This window comes from Pithys albifrons, chromosome 6, assembly GCF_047495875.1.
Source record: "Pithys albifrons albifrons isolate INPA30051 chromosome 6, PitAlb_v1, whole genome shotgun sequence".
NCBI classification, from domain to species: Eukaryota; Metazoa; Chordata; class Aves; order Passeriformes; family Thamnophilidae; genus Pithys; species Pithys albifrons.
Genome location: NC_092463.1, coordinates 1,182,501 through 1,204,567, shown reverse-complemented (window position 1 = coordinate 1,204,567; position 22,067 = coordinate 1,182,501). Strand labels below are relative to the sequence as shown.

Sequence of the window (22,067 nt, the reverse complement as noted above, 5' to 3'; positions counted from 1 at the left end):
CTGCCCCCGCAGTGGTCCCCGGGGATGTTGTTTCCACAGTGACTCGTGGGGCAACCCCCTTGCACTTCACATCACAGAGTTACAGAAGATGAGAGTTCAGAAGGGAATGTGGGAGGGCTAGTGCAGCATTCCTGAACTCACTGGTGCAACCTCTCATGATGGCACAGGCTGGGAAAGCACTGGAGAACCAACAGGTCTGGTCACAGCAGGCTGAGCTCAGCTCCTCAGTGTCAGCACAGAGAAATGTCTCATCAAGAACCAATTTCACATCACTGACAGAATGATGGAACCCCAGACTGGTCTGGGTTGCAGACACCTCCAAGCCCACCCAGTGCCACCCCTGCCATGGGCAGGGACACCTCCCACCAGCCCAGGCTGCTCCAAGCCCTGTCCAACCTGGCCTGGGACACTCCCAGGGATGGAGAGTCCACAACTCTCCAGAGAAGCTGCCAAGTCCCTGAAGTCAATGTGCTTTATCTACCTCTTATTTTTAGTACACATTAACTTACACATGTTTTACTTCACATCTTATCTGATCAGGAAAGTCTAGACATGGCCTTGGACAATCAGTGTGTAACCTGACCCTAAAAACACCAGCAGGAAAAGAGCTTTAAACATTAAGCTCCTTCCATGCATCCCTTCAGCCACAGAATGACTCCAAAAGTTAATTTTTAAGCAAATTCATTTCAAAGGAATGTCTGAATTAATAATTAATATTTTAAATGTCAACTACCAGAATTTTGTGCAGGATAAATGCATTTAAAGGGAGCTAAGGGGAGATCCAGGGCTGCCTTCCCACACACACTGATTTCTGGATGCCCCAAGCACAAGAGCTTCACTTGTGCAGCTCATGGCAATCCCAGCTCACCAGGGATGTCCTCAGCACAGGAAACACCAGCCAGGTTGACCTGATCCCAAAGGATCAGCATTGAAGACAGAGCCACAAAGGTATCAGCCTACAGCCCTCAGATAAATATTTCACTGACACCACCCTGGTGTTCAGGTTTCCCCTGCAGTGACTGTGGCCAACAGGGCTCCAGTTTCCCCCGTGCCCACCCAGGTGTGTGGACACCCAGAGCTCTGAGGACCCTGCACTGAGCTCTGCCCTGGGCAGGCACTGCCAGGGGACCAACAGGAACCTCCTCTCTCCCTCCCTGATGATGGGCAGCATCTGCCTTGCCTTGGAATGGAGCCCTCCCTGACACACTCCAGTTTTCAACAAGGCTGTTCCTCTCCCTCCCAGAGGGAAGGATGCGGCACCTCCATGGAAACAAGAGGTGTGTCCCAGGAGCACTGAGCATTCCCTGCAGACACTCCAGGGAAGGGCTTCCCACTGCCAGAGGGCAGGGCTGGGTGGGATATTGGGAAGGAATTGGTGTCTGGGAGGGTGGGCAGGCCCTGGCACAGGTTATCTCATCCCTGGGAGTGTCCCAGGCCAGGTTGGACAGGGCTTGGAGCAGCCTGGGCTGGTGGGAGGTGTCCCTGCCCATGGCAGGGGTGGCACTGGGTGGACTTTGAGGTCCCTTCCAACCCAATCATGGAAATGCTCCAGGGCTGGATCCCTCTGTCTGGAGCCAGGCTGGGAGAGCTGGGGGTCACCTGGAGAAGAGAAGGCTCCAAGGACACCTGAGAGCCCCTGGCAGGGCCTGAAGGGGCTCCAGGAGAGCTGGAGAGGGACTGGGGACAAGGGATGGAGGGACAGGACACAGGGAATGGCTTCCCAGGGCCAGAGGGCAGGGCTGGGTGGGATCCTGGGAAGGAATTGGTGTCTGGGAGGGTGGGCAGGCCCTGGCACAGGTGCCCAGAGAAGCTGTGGCTGCCCCAGCCCTGGGAGTGTCCCAGGCCAGGTTGGACAGGGCTTGGAGCAGACTGGGCTGGTGGGAGGTGTCCCTGCCCATGGCAGGGGTGGCACTGGGTGGACTGTGAGGTCCCTTCCAACCCAATCATGGAGATGCTCCAGGACTGGATCCGTCTGCTCTGGAGCCAGGCTGGGAGAGCTGGGGGGGGTCACCTGGAGAAGGCTCCAGGGAGACCTGGGAGCCCCTTCCAGGGCCTAAAGGGGCTCCAGGAGAGCTGGAGAGGGACTGGGGACAAGGGATGGAGGGACAGGACACAGGGAATGGCTTCCCAGGGCCAGAGGGCAGGGCTGGGTGGGATACTGGGGAGGAATTGGTGTCTGGGAGGGTGGGCAGGCCCTGGCACAGGTGCCCAGAGAAGCTGTGGCTGCCCCAGCCCTGGGAGTGTCCCAGGCCAGGCTGGACAGGGCTTGGAGCAGCCTGGGCTGGTGGGAGGTGTCCCTGCCATGCAGGGGTGGGGTGGAGTATGATCTTTGATGTCCCTTCCAACCCAATCATTCCATCATTCTATGATTTATACCACCTCTAAGTGCACTTTACATACCAACAAAACAACCCATAAATTAATTGCTTTCTCTCCAGGGTTGGAAACCTTGGGCCCTCCTTCCACTTTACAGGGATAAATAGGACCATGTGTACAAAAGCTTAATTTCTTCTAGGACAGGACCATTTCCAGAGCACCTCCCTGGAGAACCTCCCCCCATTCCAAGCCCCAGCCAGGTGTTGCTGCCTGTATTACCTTCCTTTCTGTTCACAGGCTGCAGAAAACCACGAGCAGCAGGACAGCCCAACCTGCCTGCAGAGCTCTGGCCATTGCCATTTCTACAGCTGCCTGAGCTGACACTGAAAAACTGCTTCACAAAGAAACCCCTTCTTGCTCCAGAGCTGTTTCCTGCAAACCTGGTTGTGCAGACCCTGCAGATACCCCAAAGGAGCTCAGCTGCCTGACTCATCAACTCAGAAAGACACAGATCTCTTCAGGAGCCTGAACTAAAGGTAACAGACACCGAGGAGGGATGAGCACATTGCATTCAAGTCTAGACAAGAACCTGGAGGTTTCACACCACAGCAACATTAACTCACATTTATTTAGGTTCAGTTTCCCAGCTGAGAGGCTGCACAGAGGAGCACTCACTGCCCGTGACCTCATCCAGCACAGCAACAAGTTACTAAGCAACCAGGAATTAAATTCCCACTAGGTAAACGTGGCAGGGAGGAATCTGCTCTGCACAGCCTTTGATCTTCTGGGATCTCTTTGCTTTAACTCACTCACAGCAAACTCAATATAATAAATCAAAGGTGTCCACTTATAAAAACCCCAAGCAGCACAAAAACCCACCAGACACAGACACAGCCCCAGCCCCAAACACACGGGGGGACCCAAAAGATGCATCACAGCAGCACTGCCAAAGGCAGAACAACCTGGACAATATCCCACAGGTTCCTTCCCCTGCCAGCTGCTGATGTGCTCAGTGATAACATCAAAGCCCTCAACTGCTATTCCAGCCTGACCTCCATTTTTCCTGGTGGGATGAGCCCGAGGAACCAGAGGCACCCAGGCCTGTGGCAGCCCCCAGGGTGATCCCAGGGCAGGCAGAGCCCCAGCTCAGCCCAGTCCAAGCTCTGCCTTAGGGCCTGAGCTCAGGGAATGGCTCAGTTTTCTCCCAAACACCTTCAGGAAACTCGGCAGTCCCTCAGGTGTTCTCAAATGCAAATACACAAATAAAGGCTTTGCTTTCCCCACTCTTGTGCTCATTCCCTGGGGCTCACCTGCCACTGTCGACATGGCAGAGCCACGTTACTCTGGTCAGGCCTAAGAGGTGCCTCAGGGCGTCCAGCTAACCTCAGAAATTATGTTTAATTTTTTTTAATAAGTGCTAAGATTTTTTGTTAATCTGCATAAGGAACTCCCAGATGGGAGTGTGCAGATCCCTGTTAAATCTGCACAAGAAACTCCCAAATTTGACCGATGTGGGTGTGCAGATCCCTGTTAAATCTGCACAAGAAACTCCCAAATTTGACCGATGTGGGTGTGCAGATCCCTGTTAAATCTGCACAAGAAACTCCCAAATTTGACCGACGTGGGTGTGCAGATCCCTGTTAAATCCGACATAAGGAATTCCCAAATTTGACCGAAGTACAAGATCCCTGCACGTCAAACTTCAGCCCCCTCCCAAGTACCCGCCACTCCCCAAGCCTCCGACAGCCTCCCAACCACCTCCCCCGGCAATTCCTTATGGCGACGAGCCCCGGGAGCTCCGTACCTGCTCCAGCCCCTTGGGGAGCGGCATCCTGAGCGCGGAGTCCCCTTCCCTGTCCGCAGCCGGCTCGTTTTCCCACGGCAGCTTGTTCTTCCCTTTCCCGGCGCTCAGCATCCTCCTGGGGCTCACCCCGCGCTCCGCCCGGGCACCCCGGTGTGCGGTGTCTCCGCCGCGTGTCCCGCCGTGTGCGGTGTCCCTGCTGTGTGCGGTGTCCCCGCCGCGTGTAGTGTCCCCGCAGCGTATCCCGCCGTGTGCGGTGTCCCCGCCGCGTGCGGTGTCCCCGCAGCGTGTCCCGCCGCCCCGCAGCAGCCACTCGGTGTCGGGGCCGGGCGGGAGGCAGTGCCCGGGGCCGGGCAGGGGCAGGGCGTGCTCTACCGCTCCGCGCTGGCCGAGCCGGGGCAGGGCCCGCCTGTCGAGGCGCGCCTGCAGCGCCCGCACGGCCCCCGCACCGCCCGCCAGCCCCTCCAGGTTGCGGAGCAGCGGCGCGGAGCCCCCCGCGCCCATGGCCGCGGCCAGCGCCGCCAGCGCCTCCAGGGCGGCGTGGCGCACCCTGCGCTCGGTGTCCAGCAGCGCGGGGGGCAGCGCGGCCGCCAGCGCGGGCAGGTCGAGGCGGTCGGCGGGGAAGGCGAGCAGGGCGGCCGTGCAGGCGTTGAGCAGCTCCGCGCGGAGCCGAGCGCTGCGGTGGCGGAGGAGGCGCTCCCGCAGCAGCAGGCGCAGCACCGCGCGCGGCCCCGCGCTGCCCATCAGCCGCAGCAGGAGGCGCGCCCCGTCCCTGCGCAGGGCCGGCTGCGGGTCCCCGAGCGCCCGCGCCCCCGCGGCCACCAGCGGCCCGAGCAGGGCGGGCAGGCGGCGGCCCAGGCGCAGCGCCAGCACCCGCACCGCGCACAGCGCGCCCCGGCACACCGCGAAGTTGGGGTCGCGCAGCAGCGAGCACAGCAGCGCCAGCAGCCCCCGCAGCGCCGCGCCCGGGGCGGCGGCCAGAGCGGCCCCGCTGCAGCCCCGCAGCGCCCCGCGCAGCTCCCGCACCGCCTGCGCCCGCCGGCGGTAATCCCGCGGGTCCAGCAGCCGCGCCCGCAGCTCCGCGGGCACCAGCGACAGCTCCGCGGGCACCAGCGGGCACCGGGAGCCCGCGTCCTCCCGCGGCTCCGAGTCCAGACCCTCCTCGGCGGCACGGGGGGGCTCCGTGTGCCGCTCGTCCTCCCGCGGGCCGGGGGGCTCCGTGCCCAGATCGTCCTCAGTGGAACTGGGGGGCTTCGTGTGCCGCTCATCCTCCCGCGGGCCGGGGGGCTCCGTGCCCAGATCCCCCTCAGTCGAACCGGGGCACTCCGTGCCGGGCTGCTCCTCGGTGGGGCCGGCGGGCTCCGTGTGCCCTTCACCGGGGCGCTCCGGGCCGGGTCCCTGCTCGGCGAGGGCGCTGCGCTCCCAGGCGCGGCCGCGGCCCCGCGGTCTGTCCGCTCGGAGCCGCGGTGCGGTCCCGGTGAGCTCCGCTGCCGGCTCCGTGATCCCCGGTCCCATTCCTGGCTCGGTGTGGCCTGGTGCTGGTCCCGGTCCCGTTCTCGGCTCGGCGATCCCCGGTGCCGGCTCGGTGTGTCCCGGCTCGGCGTGTCCCGGCTCGGTGTGTCCCGGCTCGGCGTGTCCCGGCTCGGTGTGTCCCGGCTCGTCCGGCTCGGCGTGTCCTGGCTCGGCGTGTCCCGGCTCGGCGTGTCCCGGCTCGGTGTGTTCCGGCTCGGCGATCTCCGTTCCCGTCCCCGTTCCCGGCGCGGCCATGTCCGGTCCCGTTCCCGGTTCTGTGTGCCCCGTTCCCGGCTCGGCGATGCCCGCTCCGTGCCCCGTTCCGTGCCCCGTTCCCGGCTCGGCGATGCCCGCTCCGTGCCCCGTTCCGTGCCCCGTTCCCGGCTCGGCGATGCCCGCTCCGTGCCCCGTTCCGTGCCCCGTTCCCGGCTCGGCGATGCCCGTTCCGTGCCCCGCTCCTTGCCCCGTTCCGTGCCCCGCTCCGTGCCCCGTTCCGTGCCCCGTTCCGTGCCCCGTTCCCGGCTCGGCGATGCCCGCTCCGTGCCCCGCTCCGTGCCCCGTTCCCGGCTCGGCGATGCCCGTTCCGTGCCCCGCTCCTTGCCCCGTTCCGTGCCCCGCTCCGTGCCCCGTTCCGTGCCCCGTTCCGTGCCCCGTTCCCGGCTCGGCGATGCCCGTTCCGTGCCCCGCTCCTTGCCCCGTTCCGTGCCCCGCTCCGTGCCCCGTTCCGTGCCCCGCTCCGTGCCCCGTTCCCGGCTCGGCGATGCCCGTTCCGTGCCCCGCTCCGTGCCCCGTTCTGTGCCCCGTTCCCGGCTCGGCGATGCCCGTTCCGTGCCCCGTTCCGTGCCCCGTTCCCGGCTCGGCGATGCCCGTTCCGTGCCCCGCTCCCTGTCCCGGGCCCGCTCCCGCCGCCATGGGCCCCTCAGGCCCCGCCCAGCAACGCCTCCGTCGCCAGGGGGCGCCTCGCACGGCGCCGGCGCGGCTCAGACTACGCCGCGGCGAGCGGGGGGATACACACACCTGTCTCCGCGCCGCTTCGTGGCGCCGCTGCGGGCGGAACCGGGAGCGAACGCGGCCCGGAGCGAGTGGAGAGCGGTACCGAGCGGTACCGGGGCCGGGGCCGCGCTGGGGGACTGCGGGGAGGAGAAGCGATGGCGAGTCCCCCCCGCGCGCGGAGCGGGTGGTGCCGGCCGGGCACGCGCGGGTGTGGGTGTGCGCGGCGTCCCGCGCGCTGATTGGCGGAGCGGGCGGGCGGAAGTGACGCAGAGGCGGCGGAGCAGCGGAGCGAGCGGGGCCACGGCCGGGCCGGGCCGGGCTCGGGACAGGTGGGAGAGTCGGGACAGCGGGGATAGCCGGGATAGGGGGGGACAGCGGGGATAGCCGGGGATAACCGGGACAGGGGGGGACAGCGGGGATAGCCGGGGATAACCGGGACAGGGGGGGACAGCGGGGATAACCGGGGATAACCGGGATAGGGGGGGACAGCGGGGATAGCCGGGATACGGGGGGACAGCGGGGATAGCCGGGGATAGGGGGGGATAGCCGGGGATAACCGGGACAGGGGGGGACAGCGGGGATAGTCGGGGATAACCGGGATAGGGGGGGACAGCGGGAATAGCCGGGGATAACCGGGATGGGGGGGGACAGCCGGGGATAACCGGGATAGGGGGGACAGCGGGGATAGCCGGGGATAGCCTGGACAGTCGGGACAGCCGGGATAACCGGGACAGGGGGGATCACCGGGACTAGCCGGGATAGCTGCGACAGCGGGGATAGCCGGAATAACCGGGACAGGGGGGGACAGCGGGGATAGCCGGGATAGCCGGAATAACCGGGATCACCGGGACTGCCGGGATAGCGGGGGCGCAGCGGGCACTGTCGCCCCCAGGCTGTGCCCCCGCCCGGCGGGAGCGGCCTCGGGTTGTCGGGACCGCCCTGGGGACACCCCCGTGTGAGCGGCGGAGCCCGGGAATGCTGGAGTGGTTTGGGTGGGAAGGACCTGACACCCCGTCCCGCTGCTCCCCTGCCGTGGGCAGGGACAGGGACAGTGCCATGGACAGGGACAGGGACCGGGACAGTGCCATGGGCAGGGACAGGGACAGTGCCGTGACAGGGACAGTGACAGTGCCATGGGCATGGACAGGGACAGGGACGGTGCCATGGGCAGGGACAGGGACAGTGCCGTGACAGGGACAGTGACAGTGCCATGGGCATGGACAGGGACAGGGACGGTGCCATGGGCAGGGACAGCGACAGTGCCGTGACAGGGACAGGGAGAGTGCCATGGGCAGGGACAGGGACCGGGACAGTGCCATGGGCAGGGACAGGGACAGTGCCGTGACAAGGACAGTGCCAGTGCCATGGCAGCGACACTGCCGTGCACAGGGACACTCCCAGCGGTGCCCCCGCTCCGTCCCCCCAGGGCACTGTCCCGTCGGGCTCTGTCCGGCCGGGCTGGTCCTGCCCAGCGTTCCGCACCAACGGGGCGCTCCATCACGAGGCGCTGCCTGTTCCATTCGTGCTTGTGCTCTTTGTGTGCGGGTGCTGGAGCCGAGCCCGGCGCAGCTCTCGGGGGGCGGGTGAGCTCCGGACAGCCCCGAACCAGCCCCAGCCCCAGCTCCAGCCCCAGCCCCAGCCCCGAACCAGCCCCAGCTGCAGCCCCAGCCCCGAACCAGCCCCAGCCCCAGCCGCAGCCCCAGCCCTGAACCAGCCCCAGCCCCAACCCCAGCCCTGAATCAGCCCCAGCCCCAGCCCCAGCCTCAGCTCCAGCCCCAGCCCTGAACCAGCCCCAGCCCCAGCCGCAGCCCCAGCCCCAGCTCCAGCCCCAGCTCCAGCCCCAGCCCTGAACCAGCCCCAGCCGCAGCCCCAGCCCTGAACCAGCCCCAGCCCCAGCCCCAGCCCTGAACCAGCCCCAGCCCCAGCCCCAGTCCCAGCCCCAGTCCCAGCCCCAGTCCCAGCCCCAACCCCAGCCCTGAACCAGCCCCAGCCACAGCCCCAGCCCCAGCCCCAGCCCCGAACCAGCCCCAGCTCCAGCCCCAGCCCCAACCCCAGCCCCAGCTCCAGCCCCAGCCCCAGCCCCAGCTCCAGCCCCAGCCCCAGCCCTGAACCAGCCCCAGCCCCAGCCCCAGCTGCAGCCCCAGCCCTGAACCAGCCCCAGCTGCAGCCCCAGCCCCGAACCAGCCCCAGCTCCAGCCCCAGCCCTGAACCAGCCCCAGCCCCAGCCCTGAACCAGCCCCAGCCCCAGCCCTGAACCAGCCCCAGCCGCAGCCCCAGCCGCAGCCCCAGCCCCAGCTCCAGCCCCAGCCCCAGCCCCAGCTCCAGCCCCAGCCCTGAACCAGCCCCAGCCCCAGCCGCAGCCCCAGCCCCAGCTCCAGCCCCAGCTCCAGCCCCAGCTCCAGCCCCAGCCCCAGCCCCAGCCCCAGTCCCAGCCCCAGCCCCAGCCTCAGCCCCAGCCCCAGCCCTGTGGCTTCCCTGCCCCGGCGTTCCGGGTGCGGACTGAGGTTCCCCCGGGGCAAAGCGTTGCCCGCAGGGAGCTCCTCCTGGTGCCACTCTGCACTCACTGGGGTTTGGCACAGCCCAGCCCCTCGGCCAGCCAGCCCTGCTGGGCAACCTCGTGATTCCCAGTAGCTCTGGCTGTTCCAGAGCAGATTTAAGCAGAGCCCGGAGGGATCTGGTGGCCCAGAGCCCTGGGGTGGCTGCTGAGCTGAGCTGGGGGCACAGACCCTGCCCTGGGAACAGCCCAGGACTGGGTCATGTTCCAGCAGCTGGTTCTTGCTGAACAGTGAAACAGATCACAGCACATCCCTGGTGGGGCTGTGAGAGGGTCTGCAGGCTGGTACAAACAGCTTTGTTGCTCCAGGATAACTTAAATACAATTATTTCTACCTGGTTTTGCAGCTGAGCTGTGGCCATTCCTTTCCCCTGCCTTGTTTGTGTGTTTGTACGATCAAGTTCTGACCAGAGCACCAACACAGAGGGGCACAAACACAAACACAAAGGGGCACAAACACAAAGGGGCACAAACACAAACACAAAGGGGCACAAACACAAACACAAAGGGGCACAAACACAAAGGGACACAAACACAAACACAAAGGGGCACAAACACAAAGGGGCACAAACACAAACACAAAGGGGCACAAACACAAACACAAAGGGGCACAAACACAAAGGGGCACAAACACAAAGGGGCACAAACACAAAGGGGCACAAACACAAAGGGACACAAACACAAACACAAAGGGACACAAACACAAACACAAAGGGGCACAAACACAAAGGGGCACAAACACAAACACAGAGGGGCACAAACACAAAGGGGCACAAACACAAAGGGGCACAAACACAAACACAAAGGGGCACAAACACAAACACAAAGGGGCACAAACACAAAGGGACACAAACACAAAGGGGCACAAACACAAAGGGACACAAAGGGGCACAAACACAAACACAAACACAAACAAACACAAACACAAACACAAAGGGACACAAACACAAAGGGGCACAAACACAAACACAAAGGGACACAAACACAAAGGGGCACAAACACAAAGGGGCACAAACACAAACACAAACACAAAGGGGCACAAACACAAACACAAACAAACACAAACACAAAGGGACACAAACGCAAACACAAACACAAACACAAAGGGGCACAAACACAAACACAAACACAAACACAAAGGGACACAAACACAAACACAAACACAAACAAACACAAACACAAAGGGACACAAACACAAAGGGGCACAAACACAAAGGGGCACAAACACAAACACAAACACAAACACAAAGGGACACAAACACAAAGGGGCACAAACACAAACACAAACACAAACACAAACACAAAGGGACACAAACACAAAGGGGCACAAACACAAACACAAACACAAACACAAACACAAACACAAACACAAAGGGGCACAAACACAAACACAAAGGGGCACAAACACAAAGGGACACAAACACAAAGGGGCACAAACACAAAGGGACACAAACACAAAGGGGCACAAACACAAAGGGGCACAAACACAAACACAAACACAAAGGGGCACAAACACAAACACAAAGGGGCACAAACACAAAGGGGCACAAACACAAACACAAAGGGGCACAAACACAAAGGGGCACAAACACAAACACAAAGGGACACAAACACAAACACAAAGGGACACAAACACAAAGGGACACAAACACAAAGGGACACAAACACAAACACAAACACAAACACAAAGGGGCACAAACACAAACACAAAGGGACACAAACACAAACACAAACACAAAGGGGCACAAACACAAACACAAAGGGACACAAACACAAACACAAACACAAAGGGACACAAACACAAAGGGACACAAACACAAACACAAACACAAAGGGACACAAACACAAACACAAACACAAAGGGGCACAAACACAAACACAAAGGGACACAAACACAAAGGGACACAAACACAAAGGGACACAAACACAAACACAAAGGGACACAAACACAAAGGGGCACAAACACAAACACAAAGGGGCACAAACACAAACACAAAGGGGCACAAACACAAAGGGGCACAAACACAAAGGGGCACAAACACAAAGGGACACAAACACAAACACAAAGGGACACAAACACAAACACAAAGGGGCACAAACACAAAGGGGCACAAACACAAACACAAAGGGGCACAAACACAAAGGGGCACAAACACAAACACAAAGGGGCACAAACACAAACACAGAGGGACACAAACACAAAGGGGCACAAACACAAAGGGGCACAAACACAAACACAAAGGGGCACAAACACAAACACAAAGGGGCACAAACACAAAGGGACACAAACACAAAGGGGCACAAACACAAAGGGACACAAAGGGGCACAAACACAAACACAAACACAAACAAACACAAACACAAACACAAAGGGACACAAACACAAAGGGGCACAAACACAAACACAAAGGGACACAAACACAAAGGGGCACAAACACAAAGGGGCACAAACACAAACACAAACACAAAGGGGCACAAACACAAACACAAACACAAACACAAAGGGACACAAACACAAAGGGACACAAACGCAAACACAAACACAAACACAAAGGGGCACAAACACAAACACAAACACAAACACAAAGGGACACAAACACAAAGGGGCACAAACACAAACACAAACACAAACACAAACACAAAGGGACACAAACACAAACACAAAGGGGCACAAACACAAACACAAACACAAACACAAAGGGGCACAAACACAAAGGGACACAAACACAAAGGGGCACAAACACAAACACAAACACAAACACAAACACAAAGGGGCACAAACACAAACACAAACACAAACACAAACACAAAGGGGCACAAACACAAACACAAACACAAAGGGGCACAAACACAAAGGGACACAAACACAAAGGGGCACAAACACAAAGGGGCACAAACACAAAGGGACACAAACACAAAGGGACACAAACACAAACACAAACACAAAGGGGCACAAACACAAACACAAAGGGGCACAAACACAAAGGGGCACAAACACAAAGGGGCACAAACACAAACACAAACACAAAGGGGCACAAACACAAACACAAAGGGACACAAACACAAAGGGACACAAACACAAACACAAAGGGGCACAAACACAAAGGGGCACAAACACAAACACAAAGGGACACAAACACAAAGGGGCACAAACACAAACACAAAGGGACACAAACACAAAGGGACACAAACACAAACACAAAGGGGCACAAACACAAAGGGGCACAAACACAAACACAAAGGGGCACAAACACAAACACAAAGGGGCACAAACACAAAGGGACACAAACACAAAGGGGCACAAACACAAAGGGACACAAAGGGGCACAAACACAAACACAAACACAAACAAACACAAACACAAACACAAAGGGACACAAACACAAAGGGGCACAAACACAAACACAAAGGGACACAAACACAAAGGGGCACAAACACAAAGGGGCACAAACACAAAGGGGCACAAACACAAACACAAACACAAACACAAAGGGGCACAAACACAAACACAAAGGGGCACAAACACAAACACAAAGGGGCACAAACACAAAGGGACACAAACACAAAGGGACACAAACACAAAGGGGCACAAACACAAAGGGACACAAACACAAACACAAAGGGGCACAAACACAAACACAAAGGGGCACAAACACAAACACAAAGGGGCACAAACACAAAGGGACACAAACACAAAGGGGCACAAACACAAAGGGACACAAACACAAAGGGGCACAAACACAAAGGGGCACAAACACAAACACAAACACAAAGGGGCACAAACACAAACACAAAGGGACACAAACACAAACACAAAGGGACACAAACACAAAGGGACACAAACACAAAGGGACACAAACACAAACACAAACACAAACACAAAGGGGCACAAACACAAACACAAATGAACTACCAGCTGCTGAACAGCTTTATTTATTTCTTCATTAATTCTTCCCCATGTAATTCGTGCTGCAAAATTGTGAGGGGAAAATGTCATTGTACATAACCTTGGCTTTTGCAGGTGTGCTTAAAATACTTTCTCTTAGTTATTTTTTGTGTTGTGGAGTTATAATAGGAGAGCTGATGTGTCTTTCCATGGGTAGGAGGTTTCCCACCCCTCCCTGTGATCCTTCACTTCCCTGTCAGTGCTTTCTGTTCTGCAGTTAAACGTTGGCAACTCATGTTGTTCTTTCAAGTGAGCATTTCTAGGTGGGCTCCCTGCAATGAGGTGTCAGTTAAGGAGCTCTCAAAAGCTGAGCTTATTATTAAGATAAAAGAAGTGAGTTCTTGGAGATCATTTAGCAAATTAACCTGGAATCAGCTGTTCAGGGAGGGCTGAGTGGGGGAACAATGGAGCTGTTTCCTCCTGGTCCAGGGGCTGGCAGGTCCCTCCCCTTCACCTCTCTCACCAGTGCAGGGATGAGGTTGAACAAAGAGCTGCTGCTCCAGGGGGGCAGCACCTTGGAATTGTAATGCTGCTGGAATTGCAGCAGGTATCCAAGTGCCTGCAGATGCAAAAGTTTGGGAAGGAGAGTCTTGTGGAGCTGTGGGGAGGAGCAGGACCCTTCCCTCTGCACTCCCTGGTGATGGTGGGGGGCGTGGGGGGCTCTCAGGGCTGGGAGTGCTGAAAATTCCAAGGTTTCCACCTGGAACCTGCTCCCTTGGGAGCCCTGGGTAGCTCCTCACCAGCTCCCACCATCTCTTGGAGGCAGGCCCAGCTCCCAGCCTTCCCCAGGGCTGGTCTGCTGTTCCACAGGGGCTTGGTGGCACTGGAAGCCACAAGGGGAGGGGAAGGGAGGGGAGAGGAGGGGAAGGTTTGGGAAGGGAAGGTTTGGGAAGGGAAGGTTTGGGAAGGTTTGGGAAGGGAAGGGAAGGTTTGGGAAGGTTTGAGAAGGTTTGGGAAGGGAAGGTTTGGGAAGGTTTGAGAAGGTTTGGGAAGGGAAGGTTTGGGAAGGGAAGGTTTGGGAAGGGAAGGGAAGGTTTGGGAAGGGAAGGTTTGGGAAGGTTTGGGAAGGGAAGGTTTGGGAAGGGAAGGTTTGAGAAGGGAAGGTTTGGGAAGGGAAGGTTTGGGAAGGTTTGGGAAGGGAAGGTTTGGGAAGGGAAGGTTTGGGAAGGGAAGGTTTGGGAAGGGAAGGGAAGGTTTGGGAAGGGAAGGTTTGGGAAGGGAAGGAAAGGGAAGGGAAGGGAAGGGAAGGGAAGGGAAGGGAAGGGAAGGGAAGGGAAGGGAAGGGAAGGGAAGGGAAGGGAAGGGAAGGGAAGGGAAGGGAAGGGAAGGGATGGGAAGGGAAGGGAAGGTTTGGGAAGGAAAGGGAAGGGAAGGTTTGGGAAGGGAAGGTTTGGGAAGGGAAGGGAAGGTTTGGGAAGGGAAGGTTTGGGAAGGGAAGGGAAGGTTTGGGAAGGGAAGGTTTGGGAAGGTTTGGGAAGGGAAGGTTTGGGAAGGGAAGGTTTGGGAAGGGAAGGGAAGGTTTGGGAAGGGAAGGGAAGGGAAGGTTAGGGAAGGTTAGGGAAGGGAAGGGAAGGGAAGGGAAGGTTTGGGAAGGGAAGGGAAGGGAAGGGAAGGGAAGGGAAGGGAAGGGAAGGGAAGGGAAGGGAAGGGAAGGTTTGGGAAGGGAAGGTTAGGTTTGGGAAGGTTTGGGAAGGGAAGGTTTGGGAAGGTTTGGGAAGGGAAGGTTTGGGAAGGGAAGGTTTGGGAAGGGAAGGTTTGGGAAGGGAAGGTTTGGGAAGGGAAGGGAAGGGAAGGTTTGGGAAGGGAAGGGAAGGTTTGGGAAGGGAAGGGAAGGTTTGGGAAGGGAAGGTTTGGGAAGGTTTGGGAAGGTTTGGGAAGGTTTGGGAAGGTTTGGGAAGGGAAGGTTTGGGAAGGGAAGGTTTGGGAAGGGAAGGGAAGGGAAGGGAAGGGAAGGGAAGGGAAGGGAAGGGAAGGGAAGGGAAGGGAAGGGAAGGGAAGGGAAGGGAAGGGAAGGGAAGGGAAGGGAAGGGAAGCTCTGCTGAGCTCCTCTCTGCATCCAGAGCACAGCAGCCTCTGCCCCAGCACTCCTTCCCCCCCCCCCCCCCCCGACTCCACGGGGATGGCTTGCAGAGGGAAGGCATGGAATGGGAGTGGAGAGCTGCCCCCTGAGTGCAGGGGCCCTGGCACAGCCTGGGCAGAGGAGGCACGGCAGGGCTGGGCTGCTCCCCAGGGGCACTGAGCAGGCGGGAGCTGAGCTGCACAAAATTATTTTAGAACTGTTAAAACTTTGTCTCAGGTAAGCCAGGTCTGGTCTCCACTTGTCTTAGTTTATTTTAATCACTGTTCAGTTGTCTCAAATCCTTCATGTAGAGTCATGGAATGTCCTGAGTTGGAAGGGACCCACCAGGATTATCCAGTCCAGCCCCTGGCCCTGCACAGACACCCCAACAATCCCACCCAGTCCCTGTCCCACTGTCCAAACCCTCCTGCAGCTCTGGCAGCCTTGGGGCTGTGCCCACTGCCCTGGGGAGCCTGGGCAGTGCCCACCACCCTCTGGGGGAAGGACCTTTCCCTGAGATCCCACCTGACCCTGCCCTGGCACAGCTCCAGCCATTCCCTGGGTGCTGTCCCTACCCTGGCACAGCTCCAGCCATTCCCTGTGCCCTGTCCCTACCCTGGCACAGCTCCAGCCATTCCCTGTGCCCTGTCCCTGCCCTGGCACAGCTCCAGCCATTCCCTGTGCCCTGTCCCTGCCCTGGCACAGCTCCAGCCATTCCCTGTGCCCTGTCCCTGCCCTGGCACAGCTCCAGCCATTCCCTGTGCCCTGTCCCTGCCCTGGCACAGCTCCAGCCATTCCCTGTGCCCTGTCCCTGCCCTGGCACAGCTCCAGCCATTCCCTGGGTGCTGACCCTGCCCTGGCACAGCTCCAGCCATTCCCTGGGTGCTGTCCCTGCCCTGGCACAGCTCCAGCCCTTCCCTGGGTGCTGTCTGTGCTGACAGGGAGCTGAGATGGAGCTGCAGACCCTGAGGAGCTCTTCCCTCAGGCTCCTCCTGTCAGGCTGAACAAGCCAAGTGCCCTCAGCTGCTCCTCGATGGCCCCTCCAGGCCCTTCCCCACCCTCTTGTCCCTCCTGTGGACACTCTCCAGCAGCTTTAGATCCTTCTTATACTGTGGTACCCAAAACTACCCCCAGGACTGGAGGAGAGGCTGCCCCAGTAGGATCCTGTCACGTAGTCAGTGCATCAGATAATAGACAGTTTGCTGCAGAACAAAAAGAAGTGGTGCTTGGGTTGTGTTTTTTTAATTCTGACTCTGGTATAGACCATTAATGAACATTGGAAGGACCTGGATTTAACTCTTGTGAAAAAGTGTCGTGTGTAAGGACTGAAACAGTGAACTGGGGAGTGACAAACCTGACTGAGCCAAAACCAGACTGGGGAGTGACAGACCTGACTGAGCTGAAAGTAAAACTGGGGAGTGACAAACCTGACTGAGACAAAGCCAGACTGGGGAGTGACAAACCTGAGTCAAAAGGCAAACTGGACAGTGACAAACCTGACTGAGACAAAGCCAAGCTGGGCAGTAACAAACCTGACTGAGCTAAAAGTAAAACTGGGGAGTGATAAACCTGAGTCAAAAGGCAAACTGGAGAGTGACAAACCTGACTGAGCTAAAAGCCAAACTGGGGAGTGACAGACCTGAGTCAAAAGGAAAACTGAACAGTGACAAACCTGACTGAGACAAAGCCAAGCTGGGCAGTAACAAACCTGAGTCAAAAGCCAAGCTGGGGAGTAACAAACCTGACTGAGACAAAGCCAAGCTGGGCAGTAACAAACCTGACTGAGCTGAAAGTCAAACTGGGCAGTAACAAACCTGACTGAGCCAAAGCCAAGCTGGGCAGTGACAAACCTGACTGAGACAAAGCCAAGCTGGGCAGTGACAAACCTGACTGAGACAAAGCCGAACTGGGCAGTGACAAAGCTGAGTCAAAAGCCAAGCTGGGCAGTAACGGACCTGACTGAGACAAAGCCAAACTGGGGAGTGACAAACCTGACTGAGAAAAAAGCCAAACGGGGCAGTAACAAACCTGACTGAGACAAAGCCAAACTGGGGAGTAACAAACCTGAGTCAAAAGCCAAGCTGGGGAGTGACAAACCTGAGTCAAAAGCCAAACTGGGCAGTAACAAACCTGACTGAGCCAAAGCCAAGCTGGGCAGTAACAAAGCTGAGTGAGCCAAAAGCAGGGCTGACTCTGCCTGCGAGGTGCTGTGTGTGCTGTGTCCGTGCTGAGCCCCAGTGACTGTGCCCTGTGCCGCAGATGGACCCGTCGTCCCCGCCGTACCTGCTGGCCAAGCTGACGCCGCTGCACTCGGAGCAGCTGCTGCAGGGCCTGAACGTGCTGCGGCAGCACCGCGAGCTGTGCGACGTCGTGCTGCGCGTGGGCGACGCCAAGATCCACGCGCACAAGGTGGTGCTGGCCAGCATCAGCCCCTACTTCAAGGCCATGTTCACCGGGAACCTGTCGGAGAAGGAGAACGCCGAGGTGGAGTTCCAGTGCGTGGACGAGGCGGCGCTGCAGGCCATCGTGGAGTACGCCTACACCGGCACCGTGTTCATCTCGCAGGACACGGTGGAGGCGCTGCTGCCCGCCGCCAACCTGCTGCAGGTGAAGCTGGTGGTGAAGGAGTGCTGCGCCTTCCTGCAGAGCCAGCTCGACCCCGGCAACTGCATCGGCATCTCGCGCTTCGCCGAGACCTACGGCTGCCACGACCTGTACCTGGCGGCCAGCAAGTACATCTGCCGGAACTTCGAGGACGTGTGTCGCACCGAGGAGTTCCTGGAGCTCACGCACGCCGAGCTGGACGAGATCGTGTCCAACGACTGCCTCAACGTGGTGACCGAGGAGAGCGTGTTCTACGCCCTGGAGGCCTGGATCAAGTACGACGTACAGGAGCGCCAGAAGTACCTGGCGCAGCTGCTGCACTGCGTGCGCCTGCCCCTGCTCAGCGTCAAGTTCCTCACGCGCCTCTACGAGGCCAACCACCTCATCCGCGACGACCACACCTGCAAGCACCTGCTCAACGAGGCCCTCAAGTACCACTTCATGCCCGAGCACAGACTGTCCCACCAGACCATGCTGATGACGCGGCCCCGCTGCGCCCCCAAAGTGCTCTGTGCCGTAGGGGGCAAGGCCGGGCTCTTCGCCTGCCTGGACAGGTGAGCAGTGGCCTTGGAAGGCCTGGAAGGGGGAGCAATGGCCATGGGAAAGGTCTTTGTGCCTGGACAGGTGAGCAATGGCCATGGGAAGGCTCTTTGTGCCTGGACAGGTGAGCCATGGCCATGGGAAGGCTCTTTGTGCCTGGATAGGTGAACAATGGCCATGGGAAGGCTCTTTGTGCCTGGACAGGTGAGCAGTGGCCTTGGAAGGCCTGGAAGGGGGAGCAATGGCCATGGGAAAGCTCTTTGTGCCTGGACAGGTGAACAATGGCCATGGGAAAGGTCTTTGTGCCTGGACAGGTGAGCAGTGGCCTTGGAAGGCCTGGAAGGGGGAGCAATGGCCATGGGAAGGCTCTTTGTGCCTGGACAGGTGAGCAGTGGCCTTGGAAGGCCTGGAAGGGGGAGCAATGGCCATGGGAAGGCTCTTTGTGCCTGGACAGGTGAACAATGGCCATGGGAAAGGTCTTTGTGCCTGGACAGGTGAGCAATGGCCATGGGAAAGGTCTTTGTGCCAGGACAGGTGAGCCGTGGCCATGGGAAGGCTCTTTGTGCCTGGACAGGTGAGCCGTGGCCATGGGAAGGCTCTTTGTGCCTGGACAGGTGAGCAGTGGCCATGGGAAGGCTCTTTGTGCCTGGACAGGTGAGCTGTGGCCATGGGAAAGGTCTTTGTGCCTGGACAGGTGAGCCGTGGCCATGGGAAGGCTCTTTGTGCCTGGACAGGTGAGCAGTGGCCTTGGAAGGCCTGGAAGGGGGAGCAATGGCCATGGGAAAGGTCTTTGTGCCGGGACAGGTGAGCAATGGCCATGGGAAAGGTCTTTGTGCCTGGACAGGTGAGCAATGGCCATGGGAAAGGTCTTTGTGCCGGGACAGGTGAGCCGTGGCCATGGGAAGGCTCTTTGTGCCTGGACAGGTGAGCAGTGGCCTTGGAAGGCCTGGAAGGGGGAGCAATGGCCATGGGAAAGGTCTTTGTGCCTGGACAGGTGAGCAATGGCCATGGGAAGGCTCTTTGTGCCTGGACAGGTGAGCAGTGGCCATGGGAAAGGTCTTTGTGCCTGGACAGGTGAGCAATGGCCATGGGAAGGCTCTTTGTGCCTGGACAGGTGAGCAGTGGCCATGGGAAAGGTCTTTGTGCCTGGACAGGTGAGCAATGGCCATGGGAAGGCTCTTTGTGCCTGGACAGGTGAGCAGTGGCCATGGGAAAGCTCTTTGTGCCTGGACAGGTGAACAATGGCCATGGGAAGGCTCTTTGTGCCTGGACAGGTGAGCAGTGGCCATGGGAAAGCTCTTTGTGCCTGGACAGGTGAGCAGTGGCCTTGGAAGGCCTGGAAGGGGGAGCAATGGCCATGGGAAAGGTCTTTGTGCCAGGACAGGTGAGCAATGGCCATGGGAAGAGCAGGCTGTGCCTGCCTGGAAAGGTGAGGGATGGCCATGGGAAAGCCAAGCCCTTTGTGCCTGGAAAGGTGAACAATGGCCATGGAAGGCCTGGAAAGGTGAGCAATGGCCATGGGAAGTCATGGAAAGGTGAGGGATGGCCATGGGAAGGCCTGGAAAGGTGAGCAGTGGCCATGGGAAGGCCTGGACAGGTGAGCAGTAGCCATGGGAAGGCCTGGAAAGGTGAGCAGTGGCCATGACAAGGCCAGGCTGTGCCTGCCTGGAAAGGTGAGGGATGGCCACGTGGGGTGGGGGCCGTGGGTGGTTGTGGTCACCCCAGGTCAGGGTCACACACTCACTGGACAGCTGTGGTTTCACAGAGGTGTCAGGGTTGGGAGAGACCTTCGTGTCCCACCATGGTTTGTAGAGTGTAGTTGTTGCTTTCCTTCATAAGAACTCCTAAGCAGGGATATTTTTTAAGAAGCACAATACAAAATACCTTTATATTTCATTAGTAATCTGAAGTGCTACAGGGTTTTGTTTGTGCCAACACACATAACTATAAATAATTTTCATTCTGTTGATTGGGTTAATAACGTGGCTAAATGAAGTTGGTGTGTTGCTGCTTTATCCTTTCAGGAAGTTTCATTTTACGTGATTTTCCCCTGATTTTTTATTATTCAAAACAAATGTGCTTCCTGATGACACAAAAGTCCTTGGAATTGAAACAGACTTAATCAGAGTAGAGTGAAGGAGAAGAAAAGGAGGCTCGGGGGGCACCTTCTGGCTCTGCAATCCCTGCCAGGAGGGGCAGCCGGGACAGGGGGTCGGGCTGTGCCCCAGGGCACAGGGACAGGAGCAGAGGGCACGGCCTCAGGCTGGGCCAGGGCAGGGCAGGGGGCACAGCAGCAGGAATTTCCTCCTGGAAAGGGTGGGCAGGCCCTGGCAGGGGCTGCCCAGGGAGGGTTGGAGTGCCCAGCCCTGGAGGTGCCCAAGGCAGGACTGGCCGTGGCACTGAGTGCTCTGGGCTGGGGGACAAGGTGGGCATCGGGCACAGGGTGGGCTCCAGGGGCTGGCAGGGCTTTGCCAAGGTGGTCATGGGGCACAGGGTGGGCTCCAGGGGCTGGGAGGGAGGACAAGGTGAGCATCGGGCACAGGGTGGGCTCCATGGGCTGGGAGGGCTTTGCCAAGGTGGGCATCGGGCACAGGGTGGGCTCCAGGGGCTGGCAGGGCTTTGCCAAGGTGGACATCGGGCACAGGGTGGGCTCCAGGGGCTGGCAGGGCTTTGCCAAGGTGGGCATCGGGCTCAGGGTGGGCTCCAGGGGCTGGCAGGGCTTTTCCAAGGTGGGCATGGGGCACAGGGTGGGCTCCATGGGCTGGCAGGGCTTTGCCAAGGTGGGCATGGGGCACAGGGTGGGCTCCAGGGGCTGGCAGGGCTTTGCCAAGGTGGGCATCGGGCACAGGGTGGGCTCCAGGGGCTGGCAGGGCTTTGCCAAGGTGGGCATCAGGGACAGGGTGGGCTCCAGGGCCTGGGAGAGCTTTGCCAAGGTGGGCATGGCGCACAGGGTGGGCTCCAGGGGCTGGGAGGGCTTTGCCAAGGTGGGCATCGGGCACAGGGTGGGCTCCAGGGGCTGGCAGAGCTGTGCCAACCCCAGGGATTCTGGGATTCCCAGAAGGGGTTCTGGATCACAATAGAATCCTAATTTTAACCTGTTGGTGTCCATGTCTGTGCTGCCAGAGAGTGGTAAGTGCCCACCTGTCTTTACCTGGATTCCAGAGTGAGCCTCCTGTTCATCCCTGAGGCCCATGATGGGAGCAGGAGGAATGGAACAGAGAGAAAAAGGGCTGTGTCTCCCCAGACTGGTGTGACTGGGTTGGTTTAACGTGGTATTAACATTTCCAGAACTGGGAGCTCAACTATCTGTGGGTCTGCTTAGGTACATATAAACATATATACATTATACATAAATACATTATACATATATACATTATACATATCTACATTATACATAAATACATTATACATATATACATTATACATATCTACATTATACATAAATACATTATACATATATACATTATACATATCTACATACACAGAAAGTGCTTTGATTTTAAGTGTTCTTTATCAGCTCCATGGATGTTCCCTGTGCTCAGGGACTGCCTGAACTGGTTTCCCAGCTGGATTCTGGGATGGTAATTTACTCCAAGAGACTCTTCTCTATGACAGTTCCATATTTGCAGATAAGAATATACTCAAACACCTGGGAAGAGCCATATATTCTTTTTCCCTGTGTTCAGAGATGTTGTCAAAATTATTTCAATTTAATTTATGGGGTCTGATACCACCCTAGATG

At 58.4% G+C, this 22,067-nt stretch overlaps 2 protein-coding genes across 6 annotated transcripts in view; one reads left to right on the top strand and one right to left on the bottom strand.

Annotated features, from left to right (window-relative positions):
- The window catches only part of TOGARAM1 (TOG array regulator of axonemal microtubules 1), a 39,838-nt gene extending 33,297 nt beyond the window's left edge, over positions 1 to 6,541 (bottom strand). For all 5 annotated transcript variants that reach the window (XM_071557140.1, XM_071557141.1, XM_071557142.1 and 2 more), the window contains exon 1: positions 4,121 to 6,541. In XM_071557140.1, coding sequence (XP_071413241.1) covers positions 4,121 to 6,541 — 2,421 coding nt within the window. The remainder of the gene's footprint in view (positions 1 to 4,120) is intronic.
- Positions 6,542 to 6,830: 289 nt separating this feature from the next.
- Positions 6,831 to 22,067, top strand: part of KLHL28 (kelch like family member 28) — a 24,411-nt gene continuing 9,174 nt past the window's right edge. The window contains exons 1-2 of the mRNA XM_071557139.1: positions 6,831 to 6,951; positions 17,441 to 18,339. Coding sequence (XP_071413240.1) covers positions 17,441 to 18,339 — 899 coding nt within the window. The 5' untranslated portion in view covers positions 6,831 to 6,951. The remainder of the gene's footprint in view (positions 6,952 to 17,440; positions 18,340 to 22,067) is intronic.